The sequence below is a fragment of the Anthonomus grandis genome, chromosome 8, assembly GCF_022605725.1.
Source record: "Anthonomus grandis grandis chromosome 8, icAntGran1.3, whole genome shotgun sequence".
Classification (NCBI taxonomy): Eukaryota; Metazoa; Arthropoda; class Insecta; order Coleoptera; family Curculionidae; genus Anthonomus; species Anthonomus grandis.
The window spans coordinates 9,784,634-9,809,492 of NC_065553.1; the positions used below are offsets into that span (position 1 = coordinate 9,784,634).

Consider the following 24,859-nt stretch of genomic DNA (forward strand, 5'->3'; position numbering starts at 1 on the left):
AAAAAAAAACAAACAAAAATTTAGACTTAAGCTTAACAATACAAATATAATTAAAAAAATAAATGATATTCTACAATAATAGCAATATAAATAAAACAAAAGGAGAAGAATATCCAAAAACAAATAAATTAATGAAATAAAATTAAAATTGTTCCTAAGTTGAACACAGTCATTAAGTACTCTATTTTATTATTGACTTTCCACCAATACTGTTTTTAATCTATTTTTGAAGCTTTGAAAAGACTTGTTAACATAGTCACTAATATTATATGTATTTAGTAGCTTTGATGCACAGAAAGAAAATGACCTTTGAAAAATTGCAGTGCTGTAACGGAGTAATAATAAAATATTTAATATAAATATAGTTCGTGTAATGGTACAGGGCTATTTAAATAACTATAGATATCATACATTACAATCAATACAGGCGCCATCGAGCTTAACTAAGTTACAAATACAATAAGTAGGATGCCAATAAATTGAAAAATAAGCGCGTGGTCTAAGATCGTAAATAGAATAATCATGACGTGAATTATTTCTCTTAACCTCAGTTTGTTAGTTTGCTTAGTTTTTTTTGTTAGATGTAGGTAAAAAAACTACTTCATACGATCAAGTATATATATTTGTCGACGTTTCGATCCCTTTAAATCTAAGATCATCGTCAGGACTCAACATTGTTATATATTGTTAAATTAAAAATTCCTTCTTCCGGTCTAATTCAAGCATAAGAACTAATTTTATTTAAAGTCTTGCTCTTTAGTATACTCTTGCCCTTTAGTTAACTAAATATTTATAAGATAAATAAAACTTCACGAGTTTTCACTCCATGGAGAGACAACTAGATATGAAAAATATGTAATACCAGAAAACTTACCGATCTCTATGGAATAGTTTAGGAAATACGTATATTGATACTTGTTAAGGTTCCAATAGTCTTTGATTCCTGATACTTGCAGTAATTCAAAAGATGCTTACGTTTTTTTTAGCAATTTTAATAAAACATGATTTGATTCAACTAAAAAAATACTCGTGAAAATTGAATCTCCAAAGTAATGGATACATGTAAATTGTTGCATTAACTTACTAACAATCTGAGTTGTGAGCTAGGTACAGCACATTAACTTCCTACATTTTAAAGTTCATGACAAGATCTAAACTATTGTTTAAAATTCTTTGACCTTTATATTCTCGTTTGCATCTTGGCTTTGATGATTGACTAAACGTATTGTTAATAGGATTTTTAAAAAAATCTTAAATAAGGACGTTAATCACTAAATAGAAAAGAGAAATAGTTTTCCTAGTATATGCCAGTTAGTTGAGAGTAATTCCCGTTTAAAATTTTCATGTTTTTCAATTTATTTCTTAACCATTAAGCGCATCCTTACCAAGTCCAACAATTTCAAAGACTGTATTTATATACGCTTTTATTACGAAAATGTTCGTAAACACAAGTCCATTTGCCACGAACAGGCGCGTATTATACGGTCTAAAAAAAAAGGTTTTATTTCGCGGAAAGACATTACTTTTAAGTGCGGCGGCTTATTCGATGGGCAGAGACCAAACTTCGGCCTTTTAGGAACAGTGGAAACTTTGGGGAACGTCCATTAATCTTCCGAAAACTCACTTGTTGAACTTCGGGGAAGTTTAAGACAGTGCCAGTGCAGGCGAGACACGCCACCCGCCAAAGAAATATTTGTGTTTGAATGTTTTCCTGGTCTGTTTTAGTTCTTCGTTTAAGTGGATAAAACTCGTGAAAAGTAAATAATGGATATAAAGCGCTTTTGTTTTAAACGACATAAAACGTAGGATGTTTTTTTTAGTTTTCAAATACTTCATATATTGTGCTATTAACAAAGTAAACTGAAATCAACTTATAAGTAAAAATTTTACGTTGTTAATTAAATGACTATTAACCCATTTCATAATTTAATATTGAAGGAAAAGTTTTAATTAAACATACTTAAACCTATTTACAAAAATAAACTTATCTCAGGCATCCTCAGCTAGATAATAAACAAACACATTATACGTGCAGGTATGCCAAACATAAACTTAAATACTGAAGTTTCGCAACTGTCAGACCTCGAAAACTCTAAGAAACTTCGCCTCGAACTTCTGAGAAGTGAAAGTTAAATCGTCTACTTCTGCATTCATAGTCAAGTTAAAACTAAGTCGATTAGATTCTGTGTGCTTTTATTATTATATGATTACTCTATTCTACCATTTTGAGAAGCATGGCAGGTACTTCCGTTCTGTTCTATCGCGGGTGTAATTTAAACTTTAACTAATTTTAGGAAATTGCCTAAGTGCTTTTGTGGGAATTAATTTGGTTTATAAGTCATCCTGAGCTATTTGATTTTACCAGGTAAGACATTGAGTGTATATTATATGTAACTTTTAACTTAACTGATTTGTATGACAATAATTAACTTATTGCATTATATGAGTCTTAGTACACATAAATATATATTTTTGACATACGTATGTGAGTAATAAACCTACACGTCTATGTATTACTACTAAAGTAAAATCTAGATAATTTAAAAATATATATTTCTTTTAAAATTTACCAATTTATGTCAGGATGTGTTACGATACGATTCATTTTCTAGAGTCAGTTATATATTCGAAAAAAATCAGCTGGGATAGTCTATACTGTATCTATTTTAATGTATTATATTCTTATACAATTTTTATTTACAGATATAATGGTAATGTTCTGCCAAACGATGTATCTTTAGTAAATTAATCTCCAGTAAATTTGGATTTTTGTCGAATGGTATCTGCAGATTTCAAAATTCTGCTACAATTAATAAATGCATCTAGAACTAAACAGATCACTAACAGGAGGCGTACCATTTCTACTAAGAAAGATTAGCTGGAACTTTCCGATTCCTTGCTTCTAGTGGTAGTTATCAGAGTTTGAGTTATTTCTTTTAAATCTCACATATATATTTAGGTACTTTAAGATTCTTGAAAAATTATATTAAAAAAAAATGTGCCTAGTTCATGGTGCTTTTCTTAGTTATAATAATGTTTTTATATAAATATTTTAAGAATTAAAGAAAATTAACAAATTAAAAAAAATTATAATTTTTATTTAGTTACAATAACGAAATAATCAGTGGTTGTAAGAATTTAGGAGATTGAAGCAATGATGATGAAGATTTAGGTGGTTCTACAAGAAATGTAAGGGAGGAGGACGATAAAGAAGAAGCGACAGAGGCAGATGATCCTGATTGAGCCATAAACTGAGATCGAAACAGTATTTGATCATTATCGTTCATCACATATTACTCAGTAATGTGGGCCATGGTTTTTAGCTTAGCTGCAATTAAATTTCCAAAAGCGATACATTCGCTAGTTTTCTCCCTTCTTGCATTTTGACCGGAAGACATTGAAATGCCGCTTTCGCCCTTTGATCTGAATCATTTGTAAACGTTCTTTCTTCTTTAATGGTTATCGCTTTGGTGAAACAAATTTCTTTTTTTAACTGTGTTCGGTTATCAGGAGAGACATCTTGTTCTCCGTTGGCTTCTGTTGTCTGTTCGATCGTATCTGAATTTCCTGAAGACTCGCGAATAATAGAGGCACCTATCATTAGATTTCTCTTCATATGACTGAAAATAAATAAATAAATTCAGTACTTCTATCTTTAACACTGGTTTAATTTGCAACAATCATAATTATTGTAATGAACGGTATAGTCAAAATCTCTTTTAACTAGTGAGTCCATTTTATTTTTATCTTTTATTTTATGTATTTATTTTGACATATATTTTTTTATTTTGTGTACGATATTCTTAAGCAGTACGCATTTTTGAAGCTATTATTATTCTTGTTCTAAATGTTTTTTGCATTCGTATTTTCAATTGTTTATAATATTTTTTATTATACGTAATTAAATTAAAAAAAGATTTTCTTGAGAATGCTTTGAAAATTCCAGTTTTATTTTATTAATAGATCTTAAAGGTCAGAGAACTCATCCGTAATGGCTGCCTAGCGCCCGATAATCCGTAAAACTGCGCTCCAGTTCTTAAGACTTTTTTCTTTAAAATATTTTTATGTATTAAATGAATTTTTATGGTGAATTTTCCTTATAGGAAAACCCGAAATATTATACTGCTGCATTATTGCAATTATATTGCTAATTCTATTTATTACATCAGGTAAAAAAAGACAAGATGTATGAAACTCCTATAAAAAACTTAATTTAATTTTAAAGGAAACTTTAATAAATAGGTGGTTTTACAGAATATACTGCAACGGAAGACACAATTTAACCAACATTATTAATACAAGTTTACGTCACTTACGTCTTATAATGACGAACTCTTTTATAATGTTTATTTATTTATAAATTTTTTTAAACATCTAAAAATAATATTTTTAGTAGATTTTTTTAAATGGTTTTTGTGTCTTCCTTACTTTTCGAGAATATAAGAAAATGTTTTATTGCATAAATAAGTGGTTGAATATAGGGAAAATAACTTTTATAATTATTAAAATTTGATATTTGGAGAGCAAAATTACATTAAAAGTATATATGAAATTAATTTTTATTTCACGTTGACACGAACTAAACAAATTTAAAAATTATATATATTTCGAATCATTTTGAAAAAAATTATAATAAATCGGTACATCTAAAATAGTACAACCTAAAAATCTAATTTTAAATTAACTTTCTAGCCAAATTGGAAAGACACGAGTTATAATAATACGGTATTTCTAATAATTCAATTAATATGGATGGATATCAATTATTTAGACAGAATAGACCTGCACGGGGGACCGCAGTTACTATCTACATGAAAGTTTGGAATATCTTAAACATATTTGAATAAGAACGCAGATCTAATAGCTGCCCTTTATCAATAGGAATTATATACAAACCACCTAATATAAACTGTAATGGGGTTTCAGTTTATTTTGAGGATATCTTTTACAGTTCTATATAATGTATAACAAAATATTGTGCTTGGGCGATTTTAGTGTTGACTTTTTAAATGTTTATACTGACTTAATACTAATGCTCTAAATCATACACTCGCAACTTGAATCTTACTCTTACTAGTATACTTCTGAACTCACTACAATTACTAGGAATAGTAAAAATATTATTGTTTTGATTTGTTATGCAGAATAGAGAATGAATTGCTAAATAATGTTTTAAAAGAGGAAAGTTTGACAAACTTAAAGATCTTGCCAGCGGAATCTAAAGTAAAGTATGAAAAACCATATTAGCCATTTGAAAAATTTTGTAGAGAGAGGATGTGCCTCTACCAAATTTAATAACTTCGACAATTAAATAAGGTAAAATAGGTTTTATTTAAGCAAGTTTTATATTAAAGCATCTCTCCCGTTCGTTACGTGTGAAGTAAAGCAATGAAAAAAAATAGTAAATTTATTTAGACATCACTTCGAAAACACGATTACTTACGACTACTAGACATATTGATTTGTACTGTATTTATTTACAACTATTTAAATTTCGCGTCAATATTCCGAACTTTATTTCACTGAACTTCACCACGCGATGCAGTTCCTTATATACTCAGCAAAACGCTGTTCTGGAAGATTCTCAGCAACCTTCGAGACGTCGTGCGGTGTGCCACTTGTGCTTACAATATCGTTTCAATATATTGTTGGGGTTCTTTAGGAAACACATTTGAAGATCAAAGGGTATTAAATTGAAACTTGAAATATCAACTTTTATCTATGATCTGAGTTCACTATCTACCGGCTTATTGGCATCTGCAAATAAGAAAATTGGTAACAACAGGATGCTGATGCTTGCGCAAAATGCCTTTTTTGCATTTAGAGATGATTGGTAATGTAATGTAATACCATTTAATGCCAATATAGATTAGACACAAATTTAAAATTGTTAATTAAAACACTTAAACTAGATAAGATTATATTTAAAAATAGCTAGAAAGTATACCTTAAAATAAATACACTTATATTAAATATACAGTTTTTTTATACAACATTATACAAAGGGAACCACATTTAAAATATCAATCGCAAGAGTATTTAAAAACTCATCAAAAAAGTAAAATGTTATATTCTATGCTCCAAAAGTGTATTGTAGAATTGACTTTAAAAAAATTCAGGTCTATTCGGATACATTTTGAGCCTCCAGTAACTTGGTAAGGTTCCAGTTGAATCAGATATGGCGGTCATGCTGTGAACTATAAGTGGCATACAAGCAATATGTAATGTCAGAATGTTGATCACTTTGCATACTTGTTGCTAAGATAATTATATCGATAGATTATGAAGGCTCCGTTTTCTGTTTAACTTTGATATACTTAAATGTATTTAAGATTTTTTTTTCAAACTAGGCTAGATTGAAAATATTGCCACACTTTTGAGTATTTAAGTAAATTAAGTATTCATTACACAATTTGTCTATTGCTTATACGCTTCATGTAATACAACGTGGAAATCGAATTTTTATATACATTATTTTGGGTTTTACATACGTTTTATTTAAATGATCGGATACTGGCATTCCTAATGAAATTAAGTTTAAAGGAAAATTTCAAATTTCTCGTATTTCGATAAGTTTTTTAATAAAAAAACTGACTTTGGCAAGAAATTGTCGGAAAAGTTTGAATGTTTATTTGAAAACTTAAAACATGCAAAAAGTTTCTTGCAATTCCCTAATTAAATTTTGTTATGCAATAAATTATTAAAATTTATATATTTTGTCATTTCTTTGTCTTCAAAGTAAAAATGTGAATATTTCAAAACTCATTTATATAAGATACTCTGACAGAAAAATGAACCCCTAATTAGGGTTTTATACTGACAGCAGATACGTCCTAACAAAAACTCTACCTATTTGAATTTCTCTCGGCAAAAACACACTGCCGAGGGAAAAAAAGAACGCGGAAAAATAAAAAAAAGAAATCTCAATTTAGTGTGTTCCCCAGCGTTTTTTGGGCCCGTTTTTCCCGAATACCAAACTCCTTTAAATATTCATAAGGGCTTCACCTGAACGTTGCATCCTAATGGGGTCTGAGCATTAAACTTTTATATTTTTGTTTCGCTCTGATGCAGCTTCCGTATGATTTCGCAACGATCTTTTAATTGATATGGACTACATTCGAAAGTAAACTGCGATTAAAAACAATTTAAAATAGTGCATAAAAGTTTTTTGGGTCTGTACTATGAAAAAAATTAGTTTAGAAATCTGAGCCGAGTTCCAATAAGTAAACCCAAGCAGGGTGTCAAGAATGTCAATATTTAACACTTTACGAAACACGATCTGAAGAGTGTGCCTTAAAAATACCCTTCGAGCAATTCGAAACCTTTCGAAGTTTGAATTTGCCATCATGGGGCGCGTTTCATCACTAGTCGGGTTTATATTTGAAACCGTATTTGGTTAGCCTAGTTTTTTTAATGCCGCTAGAGCTTGAAGCTGTATTCAAGTGGATTTCCTTGACACATTTTAAACATCTCTAGTTTTATTCCAGTAAATAAACAAAGATTTTCAGTATTAATCAATAGTTAAAGTATAAGTACAATTACACAGCTTACTAAAGAGATCAATGTATTTTTATTAATGGAAAATACGTAATGTGAATTTATTTGTAATGACGGAATGTAAATTTCAAAATATATTATATAGCCAATGTAAACAAAAAGTTTTGTATACATACATATCAATTGAAAATCTAATATTTACACTAAATATGAATATTGACATTGTTGAATCACGTGGTAAGTTCTTATACAAGCAACTTAAAGTTACCCAATAGGTCAAAAAGTGTTTATTCAGGTTGCCATTCTGATCCACCTATACTGAATTACTTGTGCTACTCCTAATAACCCCGAGTATCATTTTGTATGAACTTTTGAGCACGCAATAATATTCTTTATCAAAGTTTTCTTTAAATATATTAGATCCAGTAATAGGATTACCGTAAACTTTCACTTAAATATGTAGTTTTGGAAACTATGGCTTCTTTAGCTAGATGGATAAGTATTCTGCGTATAAAACGGTTGATAGGTATTGTGTTGAAAATTCACATCCTTGATCTATGTATATGATATTGACATTATTGTTTAACATTGTAGGGTCGTTCATAGTAAGTTGGTTAGTATTTTGGGCAGTGTTACCTGTGGTGGCATCATCTTATAATTAGAACTCACAAGTAACTATTATATTATAAAAATATTAATATACAGGGTATCTTGTGACAGACATGTTCATCCAGGCCCGATTTCTTGGCCGTCACGATCTCCAGTCCTAACTCCCTTAGATTTTTACGTCTGGGAGCAGGCTAAAGCTTTAGTTCATGCTACGAAGGTGCCTGCGAGAGAGGTATTAATCGAAAGGATAAACGGCGCTTTTGGAACAATGCGAGAAGAAATGCGCTTATCTACCGTAACTGTTGAAGTACGAAAGAGATGTAGAGCGTGCATTAGGAATAGAGGACAACAGTTCTCAACAGTAATTCCTGCTAGTTGTAATTTTATTGCCACCAATAAAAAATTTATATGGTTTTAAAGGCGACATTTTAAGTAATTTGAGAAAAAAACATTAAACAATTCGTATCTTCGTAACTAAGGACCCCAAGGTATTAGAGTAAAAAGCTTTCAAGTGACCCCAAGAATATGCCAAAAAAATTTGTCGGTTAATGTGCCGAATACCCTGTATATATACAAAAAGAGTTTTTATTTAAATATTATGTTAAGTCTGGATTTTTTGTCCTAGTTCATTTTGTTGAATCTTATGCTTTGTTCTTTAGTTACATTTTATAGATGTCCTCTAAGAAAATGTAAAAAAAAGACTTACTACTAGATAGACCTCGCGAGAATAAAGTTTAAAATCGTATAGCCAGTTCGCCCGATAATCATGTAACTTCAAACATTTGGCTTTAAACTTGTTCTCCATTGGTAATAAAGTAATAGTAGGGCTAGAGATAAATTAAATATATACTTCTTCAATAAAATAACATTCGATACAGTTTCCACTTAAAAGATTATGACCGTTATATCTGCAGTATTACAAAACGGATATCCATTACTTTAGATATCCCCTTAACATAATGCATAGCAGTATTAAGCATTCCAAAACCGCACATTAAGCGATCAAAATTCATAATGAATCGGCCATTTTCATATTCCCGATCAGTTGAGATAGTCGATACGAAATATGGGACGGCGGCCGATGTTCATCCAGGCAACATTCAGAATTTCCACTAAACATTCGATTTAGCATAGTAACCCATAAATTATTTGGTGCGCGTGACGTCACAAAGGGCCCTTCTCCGGTCGGAATTAATCAATTAGACCAGTTCGAGAGAGCGGAAGAGTGAGTTATATGTATACGTGGGACCTGCAAAGTAACGTCGGTTTTGATTGGATTCAAAACTCGGACCTAGATTTATAGGGAAATAGTTCAGAGCTCAGTTGGACATTTATAGTGGTTTTTTTTTCCCAAAACTTTAACGAAACTTTTTCTATTCTATAAATAAAGCGAGCCATTCGATTATGCAACTCGGCTAACTACAATTAAATAAGCACTGTCTTCTATTAAAACCGTTTTTTGATTCTAACAAGAGCAAAATGTCAGAGTGATGACGTCTATGTGGAAGAAAGGTGTTACTAAAAAGGGTACTCTATGGAAAAATCGAATCGCAGGGTTTTTATTTTGTTAGTTTACATCTTGTCGAACTAGAGATGTTACTTGCATTAGATATGTTACTCAATTTTAGATTTTTCAGGATATTATATTTTACAGCAAATTTATCAAATTTTCCTCTCCTAATCCTAGGATTTTTTAGTTAATATTTTTTTTTGAGTTAGAGCCAATTTTGCTTTTTCCTGTCTACTGCAGATTCCAGGTTACGGATGAAGAAGATGAAAAAAAAAACTACAGATGAGAAACCGCTTCTGGATGATTCAGTCATTGTCAAAGCTTGGTATCCTTTTTCCTACTTATTTGTTAAGATATAATAATAATAATGTATATGTATTTACCACTAAAGCTATAACAGCAATTTCTTCTACTTAATAGTAAAATTTCTTCATTCCTTCAAGAGTTAAAGCCCTGTAATAGAATAAAACTTGATTTATTATATGCTTCTTTGATCTTTTAAGTTTTTTTTTAAGAGGTTTAGATAATCTGCAAATAGACACCCTGGACGTTGGATAGTGGTGATTCTTGTCAAACGTCCAGAGTAGCGTGGATTTAGAGTTGGTTATACCCCGACCCACTAAAACCCATTCCTCTGGTCAAGTTTTTATGGTTAAACTATACTGGTTACGTAATTAGTCAATATTATAAGAGGTTTAGGCACATTGTGTACATGCTAAGTCAAATTTTCAAAGGAAAGTTGCACAGGCTAAATGCTTTATGAATATTTCAGGGGTATACAGTATTAATATTTATGAAAAATTGTACACAAAAATAGAGTTAAGCATAGTAGAGTCATATATATAGTGCTTAATAATACTTCTTCGAGGCTTATTATATGCTCTTATTATATGGTCAAGTTTTTATGGTTAAACTATACTGGTTACGTAATTAGTCAATATTATAAGAGGTTTAGGCACATTGTGTACATGCTAAGTCAAATTTTCAAAGGAAAGTTGCACAGGCTAAATGCTTTATGAATATTTCAGGGGTATACAGTATTAATATTTATGAAAAATTGTACACAAAAATAGAGTTAAGCATAGTAGAGTCATATATATAGTGCTTAATAATACTTCTTCGAGGCTTATTATATGCTCTTTCTACATAATATCATATGTAATAAAAAATACCAAACCTTCATTTTAAATTATTAGTATTAAGATCAAACCATATACAGTAAATCAACTCAATAACATACACTTAAAAGCGAATAAGAAACAAGAAATTAAAACAGATAAAAGGAAGCGGTCAATATTGTATAAGAAATAAATAAATAGGTTATTGACGCATTTTCAGCCATTGGATATATATTTACAGTGATTCTTAATTTGCTTATTACATTTCTGTATTTGCAATTTTAGAACTTGAATTTTTAATTCTCTTAATACCTCCCCTTAGACTGTTTTGATGTGAATGTAGCAAATAAATCCACTTTAAATGAAACCCGACTAAGAAGGAAGTTTAACGAATGAACTCCCATAACTGCCAAACCATTGAAACATAACCTGTTAAAAGAACAAAAGAAGATTCAATATCAGGAGGATCTTTAGGCATTAAGCCCCTTTATACAGAGCGATTACGACCTGCGCTCCTCCCCATGTACTAAACTCTTGAATTCTCTTTGGTCCACCAGAGATATGATCAATATGCTGATTCACCCTAAACAGTTGGATGTTATGCTACAAAAGATTGATAATTAGTTTTTTAAATTAATGTGAATTTATCGAATAAATCAGCTTGTACCTTTTTATCCCTTTAAAGTTTTTAACTTCTTCTACGAATTAATCCACTAAGAAATATAGAACTTAAATTCAATTTTGTTTAAATAAACCCATAAAAGAAAGAAACCCTTGAAATCCATTGTTAGTTAACCCCCTATTTTGACCCTCCGAATTTCAAAATAAATAAATTTAAATTTTATGAAAATATATAGCCAATCGTCAAAAGAAAACGTTCCTTTTATAATGCCAAATGGTCCAAAAAATAAAAGAGCATGCTCTTAAATAAAAATATATGAAACTGTACATACTTCCAAGTAATACAAACTAAATAACAAGAAACACTAAATATACAACTACGTTTACATTTCGCATCCGCCTCTGGTGAATATCAAAAGGAGAATGACTTTTATTTCTTCTTTTCTTTTTCTTTCTCGTACTTTTACTTTTACATCTTTGAATTTTGAATAATCAGAGTTAGCTGGGCCAGAAGAAGACCAGGGTTGTGATGAAAAAATTGATTAATTTCATTTGGTTTTTTCAATGAGTGGAATTTCTTAGAAAATTTATTAAGGTCCTTCCACATATTAGATGTACGTGATAGTCGATATTAAAAATGCCTTTTTTTTTTCATTTTTTATTCTTTTGGTGTTTAAGTTGCGAAGCGTTCTATTGCTTTCTCGATTTGCCGGGGTCCTATTTTTCTTGTTCACGTTATCTCTGCGATAACGTGAACTATTCTTTATCAAGAATTATGATCAAACGGTAGTGTTCCTTTAAATTCCAATAATAAATACAAAAGTTAAAAAAAACGCACAAAACAAAAAGTTGAACGTCCCGGTAAATCCCAATTTTCTCGCTCGCGAACGCCAGCAACATTCCCTGACTTTTCCCATATTTGTATCATCTTATCTGATTTTACACGTCAGCGGAGTTCGTCGCGTTCCCTCTTCCCAGATGACTGACTCTGATCGACAAAATTGCTGATTTTGCCCGTTTTTTCCTTCACCTCCGTTCCCCGTTACGGGCGGCATTAGCTATTCAAGGCACGAGGTAGCCCGATAAATCTCGGATGATTCACTAAATCGCTTTTTCGTATATTTATTTATGGATTTTGTATGCCTAATCTCGAACGTAGAGCGTGAATCTAAGAGGAATTGGTAAAATAATTGGGTTGTAAAATAAATATTTTTGTCATATTCATGTCAGGTTTCTAAAATGAGTTAAAAAGAAATATGAGATCATTTAGATAAAACTGGTGTCTATTACGATTATACCAATTGAATAATAAAATTAATAAGCATTGATTAGAAATCCTTTAGGATAAAACATTTTTAATGTATTTTAAAACTACATATGTATAAAATGTAGCTAAAAAGTAAAAATCTATGAAAAATTAAAGTCATATTAATAACTCCTCATAAATCATTTACATCACAATTTTAATAACAATTATTGCTCATTTATGCTTCAGTCCAATTATTAAACGTTCCATATACCACATCATTTTAAATATTTTATTTTATATAAGTTTTCTCAAAAGATGCTTTGAAGGCTCTTTTTAACTGAACTAACAGAAGACGCATTGAAAGAATAATAATTCAATACATATTGTAGCATTTTTCGCGTTCGTAGTCAACTAATTATTAATACACTATGAAAACACGATATCTCATGACTAGTAGAGATATTTATTTTTACTGTATTTATTAACAACTATTTAAATATCGCGCCAATATTTCGAACTTTACTTCACTGAACTGACAACTGATTACCATCGGCGATGCGGCTTCTTATATACTCGGCAGAACGCTGTTCCGGAAGATTTTCGCTTAACCTTCGAGATGTCGTCCGATGGAGAATTACCTAGTTTCTTGGTGTAACCTAAAATAGGTACAAGGAATTACAACTTACAAGTAAGTCACTTAAATTATTTTCTAGAGGGACTAAAAAGAAAAGGTATGTTTTCTATTACCATGCGTAAACTACTTACTTTACATACTTTACAGGGTATATAAAGTTTTCCATTTTAATGCAGTAGCTCATATTATACCTGGTCATTTATTTTAAATGTAGTAGGTTGATTTGACACATTTACTGAGAAATTTGTTACGCTTCATAAATTCGTTTTCGAGACTCACATTATCGTTGTCGGACTTTACCATATGTTTTATTTTTAGCTTAAATTCGAAAGTACTGGAGGTAATATACAATATATACATATATATACTATATATATATACTACTACTATATACATATATACTACTATATATAAACATATATACTATATATACAAGTATATAATGTATATTATACAAATTGGTTATTTGCTTCTGCTCGTTATTTCTTACGTTTCATATCATTTTTCTTTTTTGGTGTCTTGGTTACATTAACTCGAAGAAACCAAACAAGTGGAAACACCTATCGGCAAGTTCTTTTCTTCCTTTTTTTACTTTTGTTATGCAATATTAAAAATATATTTGGAAAAACCTTATGATGTATCTTATATTTAATTAAAAAAAAAAGGTACTATACCTATACTATAAAAATAATATTATTAGTGTCCAAACAGATGACAAATTTTTGTTCAGCATGTTTCAATATATTTTTAAATATTTTTTAATTAAATAGTCTTGAGTAAATACGGTATGCTTTAGTTACAACCTTTTTTTCGCCTTTAGGCTATTAACTTTCTTTATCTGACTTGGGTTTTATTTCCCTCTTATTCCGCGGTTACTGTTAAGTGAAACTGTTGTCTTCTTCTCTTTTACACACTTTCAAACTTATTTCAGTGACAGTCATATGTAGTTTTCACTAGAACTTTAGGCTTTTAGGTTTTCTGACATTAATTAGGCACAACATTCCAGGAATATCCATTCTAATACGATTCATTTTTTGAACCTAGAAATATCCTTTAATTCCAAGATTTTATAAAGTAATTTTGAAATTTTCTAGATATTTTTACTAGCACTATATTCGTGGAATATTTCTCGTATATCTTTGCATTATTAGGGTAAAATATATAAAACTCTCTTCTATGCTAATTCATCGTGAATACTAAATACCTATTCAAAGTATCCATTTTCAAAACAATTTAGTATTTTATGACTACATTATGTAAATTCAAATATTATAAAGTTAATTTACCTCATTCTGTTACTAATTAATGTTGTATTAATTTTAATTATTGTACGTAATAATCTGCCAGCCAATCAGCTTTATCCCCTATATTTTTTTATTTAAAATATGAAATTATAATAGGATTTGAATGTTCAGTTCCAATAAACCAAATATGAAATATTTATTGTATGTAAATTTCCGCTGAAATGTTTCATTATTTTTTTTTCGTTAATTTAATTTAATGCAGGCATACTGGCATCGAAAAATTTAATATTTTTTGTTTAATATAATATGGTTATTGAATACGACTTATGAATAAAATATTACAATAAATATTTTAATAGGTGAAATGGAAAAACAGACACGTGCAAGATTAATATTTATTTTGTGAACTGACCTTAAATATTTTTAAGCGTATTTTAAAATCGAATATACTCGGATATACTACATATATTTTATAAAATCATATTCAACTTCTTCCTCTATTTTCTATATTTAGAAAAAAAGAGCATATATAATACTTAGTATAGGGTTTCTGTTTTATATTTAAATGTAATATATATTTAAATAAATAATATATTTTAATGTTTTATGTTTATTTATCCCATACTATTCCAGCTAATATACTCAGCATTTAAACTTTGATAATACATATTGGAAATGTATATTTTCACTACTACCTAAATAAATACTACATTAATTCGTACATAGTCGGCATACCTAAAAAAAAATAATATATAAACTTAAGTTATGATAAAGTAGCATAGATTAAATTTACATTTTTTGTAACAAAACAAGCACCTAAGTACAAAATTAACGTCTCATAAAATCATAAATTTAAACGACAAAAACTTTCTCGAGAGAACTCTTGGTATCGCGTTTGAAATCAATGTTAACAACGGCTGTCTACAAACTCTGACAATATAAACGTTACCAAACTCCTGTACAATGACACTCCATAACAGCATGGTGAAACCGTTCGAAAAAGATCTAAAAAGAGATAGCAAAACTGGGTTACACTATCTATAAAGTGTATTGCCGCAATCGTCGGTCTAATGGGTAGTTTTTAATGCACCAAAAAAAATTTTAAAAGCAGTTTGTGGTCGTTGTAAAGGAATATTGTTATAAAGAGGTCTATTAGAGTACAAATTGCTATTGTTTACGTTATTAAAAAACTTTTATAATTATATAATTTTTGAAGATACTATGTAGGATGTTTCATATACAAACTCGTAATTTATGGGTCTATTACCGTTTATAACCGAGATGACTTAGCAAAAATACAATTTTTTTAATACACCTATATCTTTTAAATAACCTTAGAAAACTCACCCCCTATATTTAGAATTTTGAGATTTTGTTGGCGAATTAAAAAATATACTAATTATAAATGTATGGCTTATTTTTCTTCAGAAAACTTTCACATGAAAATTTTACATTGAATTAAAGACCTTTAAAGGCGTAAAATAAATTTGGAAGATTTACTATGATAAAAATACCGACTTCAAATTTAAGATAAAATTACAGCCGATTATAAGATCATAAAAAAAATTATATTATATTATCATCTATATTAAATTATAAAATTATATTATCATCTTGCAAAAAAAATTAAGTGGAATTATTGTTTCGTCAATGATGTTTTTAAGCAAAAAATGTAAATTATTTAATAAAAGATATAAAATCAAAAAATATTAGGTTCAAAATTCTATTAAATACTTACACTATATTATTATTTAATATTAAATTCAGGAAGACTTATTAAATGTTACAAACTTCATAAAGACTAATGTGTAAAACCATTTAGAATTTAAAAGCACTCCTATTATTAACACAAACTGACTTTTTCATTGCCTCATTTCTCATAACTGCTTTAGTAAACATGTTCAGTCTGTCTCTAGAAGGTAGTATTCCTATATGAATCATTGACTTGTTAAAATAGTTTTGTCTTTTAAACTATCAAAAGTTAAACTAAAATTTCAAAGAAATTATCTTCTTTTCCCTTGTTGCACACATGTTTGTACATCTAGAAATTAAAGCTTATATCCCAATCCATATATCTATTTCATTGTGCATGAGCAAATATTTTTGAGAAGCTTCTTTAAAATAAAATAAGCCCATATATTTCCTTATATAGCTATAATATTACCAAGAGGGTACAAGTTCTCTACTCTGTACGGTGCTATGTTGTCTAATTCAGACTCTGCAAATATCCCTCTAGGGAAACCGCATAGAGCCTTCTAACAAGTTCGTATGTCGTTTATCTTGTCACGTATGCCGCGGAAGCGTGATGCTTTATTTTGTATACTCCAATGTTTTACAAGAATTTTATTTTTCATATTTTTTATACTTTATTTAATAATCAATTGTTTCATGAAATAAAGAGCATCTGAGAGTTTAATACCAAAAGGAAAATAAATCAAGAAAGGCTATGGCTAGCGCTTATATTTTTTTTTGTTTTTTCCCTTGATTACTTGGGATGTATCTATGGATTAGAGGGTGGAAAAAGGGGAATTCCAATTCTTTGAAACACATTTAGACCTCGTCGGCGAAAAATCCGGAAAAAGAGACGGATAAAGACCTTCTAATGAAAAGGAGTGTTAGCTTGAGAAATAGGCGGAGTATTTCTTTATAGGAATGCAGTAATCCTGAAATAAAAATTAATGAGTTTTGTTTTAAAAAATTAGTACTTTTGCAAATATTTTTTATAATCCAAATTTAATATTCGTTGGTGGATAAATACATTACATCTAAATAAACATATTTTTATCAGTTTAAGATTTTTTTAAACTATTTTGAATTTAAATTTTCAAAAAAATTTATGGACCATTCTTACGTTATTCATTACTTTATCTATACATTCTTAGTCTACTATATTTAAAGATGATTTTAAAAAGGTTTTTTTTTTGTAAAAAAACTTGAATTAAATAAAGGTAGTTTTAATGAGATATAAGGCCTTACAGATATTCAGGTTGTTTTATTATTATTGCGAAATTTTAGGACAGGTTTTCTTATTTAAAAATTGAGAAAAAAAATCGATTGACCTACCTCTGAACACGCCTTATTTCTTAGATACAAGGTATAAACGTTTTTTTTTCTAAATAATTTTTAAAATTATGCCTATTTAAATTAAAATTATTATGTAAAGTATGGCTCCAACTTATAGGGGACGCTTCCTACATGGTTTTATTACACTTTTGATACCTCATAACTTGTAATGCTAGCTTCAATTAAATCCTAAGGTGAAAAAACAGATTTCTCTATCATTCTCGATTTTGACGTATTTTGATCCTTTAATAAAAGTAAGTAAAAAAAAATGATTTCTCCATTTTGTTATGAGAGTGTACAAAAACGTAATTATACTCATATTAACCTTAGCATACGCTAACTTATATTATCTCTGATGTTTATATATATGTAAAACTGCCACTAAAATTTAACTATATTTTAGTTGCAGGAGGTTTTAATGTTGACTTTATTTCTTCTACAACTCGTGCAAATAGTCTTAAACCGATTTTAGCTATTTTTAACCTCACCCAATGAATCATTGAACCCACCAGGATAAGTCCTACTATAGGCAGTTCTTTTCTCAGGGATATGATAATTGTAAGCAAAAATGTTCATTAAGCTCCGGATCATTAGCAGTTTCACAATCCCTAACTAATCACAATCTTGCATTTTTGAGAAAAACAATAATGACAGTTTCCTCAGAATTTACATGTTTCACACATGATCACCTCTTATCAGAAGGTGATCTATCAGATAGGAGGAAACCTATAACATTAATACTATAGATAAAAAAATAGAGATTTTCAATAAAAAGATCTTCGATCATATGAATCGATTTGCACCAATTAAAAGTAAATCTTTTTACAAAAAGCCTTATGCTCCTTGCATAACTAGCAACATTAATTTACTAATAAAGCTAAGAGTAAGGGCACTTCGAAGATTTGAAAAATCAAAACATGATTATCACGGACAATAATATAGGCAACTACGTAACCACACAAAACACATTATTAGGGAAAAAATAGCCCATTTTGACCCCATGGCAAGGCAAAGAATTTTGAACCACATCAAAGAAACAAAACTTTACACATAATAATAATAAGCAAAATGTATTGGAGGTACCCGATAATTTAAATAGCGTAGCGCGCGTAACGGAAATTCATGATTTTTTTTCTAATACGTTCAAAATTACCTGATACCTGTTCTGCGGTATTGATTAATTATTACCAAAATGCCAGATATACTGGTGAAAGTGTGCAATTTACACATTTGAGTTATAGCAGCTTAATAAAAATTATTTCTTCTATATCATCTAATGTCATTGGTCATTGGGGTAGATGAGATATCTATAAAATTATGTATGCCCTTTTGTTTTGTCCATTAATAAATATTCTAAATACCTGATAAAATTTAAGCTTCAACTTGGAATAGAGCCATTGTTAAGCCCATTAGAAAAATCGCAAAACCGAATCAATTAAATAACCTAAGACGATTAACGTCTATATAAAAAATGGTCGAAAAACATATTTTTAATTAATTAAGTTCATTTGCCGAAAACCAGAATATTATTCCAGAATGCCAATCATGGTTTCATAAAGGTTTTAGCACAAATACAAGTCTGGTCAAAACACTTAATGATATACGTTTAAATTAGGATGAAAAAAATAGTACTTGCATGACTCTCCTCGATTTTAGTAAGGCCTTTGATACTGTTAACCATATATTGCTGGCAAAGTGAAAATATTTTGGTTTATCCAATGATGCCATTATTTTTGGAGAATCATTTTAGTCGGGTTGAAATTTCCTGAGAATTTATTAAAGCATTCTCCGAATATCAACGAGTTTCCTGCAGCATATCACAGGGGTCCGTCTTACCCCCTTGCTTTTTTCATTTGCTATAAAACATGCTACGATACAACAATATGCCGATAATTTGCCGTTATATATACAGGTTAAGAAAGATAACATTCAAACTGTTCAAGATCGTATTATCAATGACATAAGGAACATTGAAGTTTTTGCTTAAAATTATAATCTCAACCTAAATACATCAAAATCTCAAATCATCGTCCGAGGTAAAGGTTGCATTTAGATATTTTAAATAATTTGATTCCTATTGTAGATCAAATAAAAAACCTTGAGGTAATTTTTAATAGTTCTCTTTCTTTCGAACCGCATATTAAACTTAAACTAAAAGCTGCCTACACACGCCTTAAAAACTTTACAATCTTAAAAATATTATTCAGCCAAACAAAAACTCGTATCGAATTTTTTCACCAAAAATTGACTTTTTTCGAAATCGAACTAACTGTACCAGCGGCTTGCTCCCATCAGCTACATTATGAAAACACCGGTCTTTCTTTTCACCATCATTTTTTGACCTCGTTTTTGAGTTCAAAAATGGGCCCTAAAAATGCGATATCTCGGCTAATATGAGAGCCTTGCGAATGGTCTCGTTGGATTCAGAATGACAAAACTAAGACAAAACCATTGGAATTTTTCCGAAAGTTCCGATAGAGACCGAGATATCGACCTCCAAAGTTTGGAATTTTTTATTTTTCGGGTATATCCATCTTCCTTATCGAATTTTTTTACCAAAAAATTTTTTTTTTCGAAATCGATCTTACTATACCAGCGGCTTGCTCCCATCATCTACATTAAGAAAACATCGGAATATAACGGGATTTGAGCAGAACTAAGAAAATGAGAGCATTTTGAAAATTCGTAAAATGGTCATTTTTCGACCTAGTTTTTGAGCCCAAAAATGGGCCCTAAAAATGCGATATCTCGGCTATTAATTTATTATAAGAGCTACGACCTCGCGGAAGGTCTCATTGGATTTGGAAGGATGATTTACTTTATCTTTACTCATTTCAAAATGGCGGCTTAATAAAAATCTGATTTTTTATTTTAGAATTCTATATTTTTAAAATGCTTTTTTTTATTTATTATTGGGTGTGCTAACATTGCTGATGGAGCTAACCTGTCTTGACATGCTATTGGCTTTCTACAGCTCATCTTTAACTGAACTATTAAGAGTTTGCAGTATGTTTTTAGAGCTTCTCTGGGCGATCTATAATAACGAGCAGTTAACTCTGTCAATATAGAGATTTAGAACTAATTTAAAGTTATATCATATTCCTTTTAGCAAGTTTTAGGTGAAAAAATTGTTTCGAATTTCCTTTAACTGTCTTATTTTTATTTTCAGCTAATGCCCAAGGTTTCGATTCCCACCTCCGAGGCCCCGCTTTTGTTATGGAACCGCCTCCACGTCTTGAATTTTCAAATTCGAGCGGGGGTTGGTTAGACTGTTCCGCATCAGGAAGTCCTCAGCCTTCCATCGATTGGCTAAGCGTAGATGGTACCTCGGTAGGAGACGTTTCCGGGATCAGAAGAGTGCTTAGAAATGGAACGTTGTTTCTGATGCCTTTTCCAGCTGCGTCTTATAGGTAAATTATTCCTTATTCCTACTCATCTATATAGAATGTCTTAAATTCGTCTGTGGATGACATAACCCGTGAAGAATTAAAAAACTGTAAAAAAATTTCTATGAATCTTCTTTTTTCGTATAGAGGTTCTATAAAATAATTGTTGAGAATATAATAATAAGATTTTTTCTATGCTCTGTACAGGGTGATTCATTAAGAATGGACAATCTCTGAACTGGAGATACTACACACCAAAATATGGCGATTGAGCTTAACATGTCTTATACAAATGTTGCAGGTTTACGAGACACAAAGTATTTAAAGTTGGAATTATTTTAATTTGAAATTTCTTAATAATTCTGTGATTTCGTCTTGAAAATTGGTGAATTTAGCATTATTTATACAGGGCGTTAGTTACACCCTATTACTTGGGTAAATTACAAGATAATTTTTTTCCTTATCAGTTATGGTTTAAACGACTAGAAAATCTTAAAGGCAGTTCAATTTTGAATGAAAAAGGTACTCTTGTTTATTTCATGTAACTTTATCAGTTTTTAAGTTATCTCCATTTTAAACATTCAGCGTAAAAAATCTTAAGCCACCGTTATTACATTGGCTTGATAGGAATTTATTCTTTTAAATTACTACTATGCTGGGTAACAACAGTAAGGATAAAAAATAATAATCAATCAACAATATTAAAAGAAAACTTCAAAGTAAATGCTCAAAATGCCCGCCTTCCACTTCAATACACTTTGTAAGGCGTCTCCTTAAAGATTTTTGAATATTAAATAACACTTGTCGATTATTTTTGATAACATTAGCAGCTTCTTAAATTTTCTGTCTGTTCTAATTTTTCGATGGAATTAATTGTATCTTTGTAAACCATGTCCTTCATGTGTGACCATATTGAGAAGTCTAAAGAGTTTAAGCCTGGACTTCTAGGTGGCCAAACAAATTCACTGCCACGCCCAATCTATTGGTGAGGAAAATTTTGCATAAAGGATTTTTGGATTCCTACAAATGATTGTTTTTCTATTTAAAAACACCTCGTCTACTAAACGTCGCCTCATCGGTAAAAAGAAGCTCATTAAGAAATTCCTGGTTTTCGGATTGTTTATCTAGCATAAATTAAGCAAACTGTAGGTGAACTGTTAAATTTTGAGGTAGCAAAGTTTGACAGGAGTATAGTGATATGGACGGAGATTCTCTTTCTTTAAAATTCTCCAAATAAACGATTGGCTTATTCCTGTTACCTGTTACCTGTCGTAGTTACTTAACCGACGAGTACTGAGATCCGGATTTTTCGAAATACCTTCATCATCGACGTTGATATTTTTTGGAGCACCATTTAAGGAGGTTTTAGGATGAAAACACCCTGTTTCGTCTAGGCTGGTATAAATACGTCTAAACATTTTGTGATTGGGTTGTCTTCGATTTGGGTATAATTCTAAATACTTTCTGGCTGCATCAAGTCCACTATAATTTGACTGAGCAAAAACGCAAATCATATCACGCATTTCACTGTTGGAATTTTTTTTTACTACAAATAATACATTCTTACTAAGTGACAGTAAAATTGTCACATAATTTTTTTACATGAAAAACTGATAAGTGCTGACACAAGCCTACTTGAAAAAAACTCAATGTAATAACGGTGGTTTAGGATCCTCTACGCTAAATGTTTAAAATGCAAATAACTTAAAAACTGATAGTTACATAAAATAAATAAGAGTACCTTTTTTATTCAAAATTGAACTGCCTTTTCGATTTTCTAGTCGTTTTAGCCATAACTGATCAGGCAAAAAAGATATGTTGTAATTTACTTAAGTAACAGGGTGTAACTAGCGCCCTGTATAAATAATGCTAAATTCACCACAAAATTCGTAATTTTCATGTCAAAACACAAAGTCGCCAGTTTTCAAGACAATATTGCTTAAAATCACAAAATTATTAAAAAATTTTAAATTAAAATTCCAACTTTAAATACCATGTATCTCGTAAACCTGCAACATTTGTAAGACATGTTAAGCTCAATCGCCATATTCTGGTGTGTATTATCTTCAGGTCAGAGATTGCCCATTCTTAATGAATCACCATGTATATCTACCCAATAATTCCAAAATAACTTTATTCGTTATATAGGTTTTTAAAATATAAACATTTTTATGAATCAATTATTTCGATATTCACCATAAGGCCTCAAATCCGTTCTATTGAACTATTCGCATTTTTTCAATTCCTTAACCACATTTATAAGCATCAAATTACGCAATTTTGTCATGATTTATAACGGACACTCTGTATAAGGAAATCAGATAGGAACTAAACAACTTAAACTAAGAAATCCCGGTAGCATCAACTATCTATTATGATTCGATAAAATATTTTAAGCCAATCCATACTGTTCATGTAATAAATATGGGGTTTCCAACGATATGCTATTTTAATATGACTTATAAATATTCATCTATTTATATTCTCAATATAAATAACTATCTACAATCCTATACTATATTTAAAATAGGTAGAGAGTAACAAAATGTTTTGTGGTCATCCATGGGTGTAGGTAAACTTAGTCCCTAGTTAATAAATAAAGCGGGAAAAAGAGTTAGCGTTTAAAGGCTAAAAGGTAGGCGCGATTTTTAAATGAAGCGCAGATTAGTATGATTATTTAATATACTGATTTGGCAGGTTATGTAAACTTCATTGTTCTTCCATCAGGTAATCTGGAGAATGTAAATAAATAGAGCTGGTAATAAAAACACAGAGTACAAATATTATTTCAAAAATGTGAAACATTATAGACACGATCGAAAATTTGACTTATACGTGAATTGTTCTCAGGGAAAGGTGCAGATTATAGGTTATAGGTAAAATAAATATTCTTTTAAATGTCTAGTTAGATTTTTTTTAATATATTTATTTTATTTCAAATAATTGGAGTAAATAAAAACAATAAACTTTCTTACCTTCAATTTAGGTTAATTCTCTTCCAGGCAGCTAATGTATTTTTCACACTATTTCAATATTTATTTTGTTTCTTATAGTTTATGTTATTTTTTTCTTTGTATTAAGTAATTTTCGCTTCTTTCATGCAATAGCTTTTTATTCATTTTTGCGAATTTATATTTAAAATCACTGAAAAAAGTCTTTAGCTCGAGTTAACTTATTTTTGAAAACATTAAGTAATTTCTGAAAAAAAAATAAACGCAGTTAGTCGGTTTTGGCTTTATCCAGGCAATTTAAATAATTTTCAAATTATTATATTTTTTTAAATACATGCCCATTAAAAATAAAATAAAATAAGCTCAGAATACGCCAATAATGTTTAGACCAAACCATAATGCTGTCATGATTTTAATAAAAAATAAATTTAAAAGCACTTAAATAAATTGGAAAATTTATTAAATTTGAACACTTAGCTATTTTTGACTCTTTCTAGCTTTTGGTGTCTTTTTGTCTCATTTTTAATTCCTAGAAGCAAATTTTTCGACCAATAAAATTCTTTTAAAGACAGAAAATTAGCCCAGAGAATTTAATTAATAAAGGGATAAGTTTGTCGGGACACAACGTCAAACAACAAAGTCAGAAAGCAAAAAAAAAGTACATATTGATACGTGTTTCTACTGATTGGCTGTATATTTAGTTCTAATACGTGTAGTTTTAAAGGAAAAAATATATTATCTATGAAGAAGGATAAACTACCTGTATGATACAACCTAATTAGAGCTGATTTCACAAATTAGTTGTCAGTGCGTTTTTAAGAATTTTCCTTTGAATTTTTTGGTTGTCCTGCTATGTGGGCAGGTACCACATTTTAAATAACTAATGAATATTTCCTCTTTATAATAGAATATGAAATACAAAGTTTCTTTCTTTTTACAAAAAAAATTAAACATTAGAAAGAATACTTCCTTTCTAA

General features: G+C 29.7%; 1 protein-coding gene across 5 annotated transcripts in view; it reads left to right on the forward strand.

Annotated features, from left to right (window-relative positions):
- The window catches only part of LOC126739084 (cell adhesion molecule Dscam2), a 163,900-nt gene that overhangs the window by 64,203 nt on the left and 74,838 nt on the right, over positions 1-24,859 (forward strand). For all 5 annotated transcript variants that reach the window (XM_050444594.1, XM_050444593.1, XM_050444598.1 and 2 more), the window contains exon 2: positions 20,715-20,955. In XM_050444594.1, the coding sequence (XP_050300551.1) occupies positions 20,715-20,955 (241 nt within the window). The remainder of the gene's footprint in view (positions 1-20,714; positions 20,956-24,859) is intronic.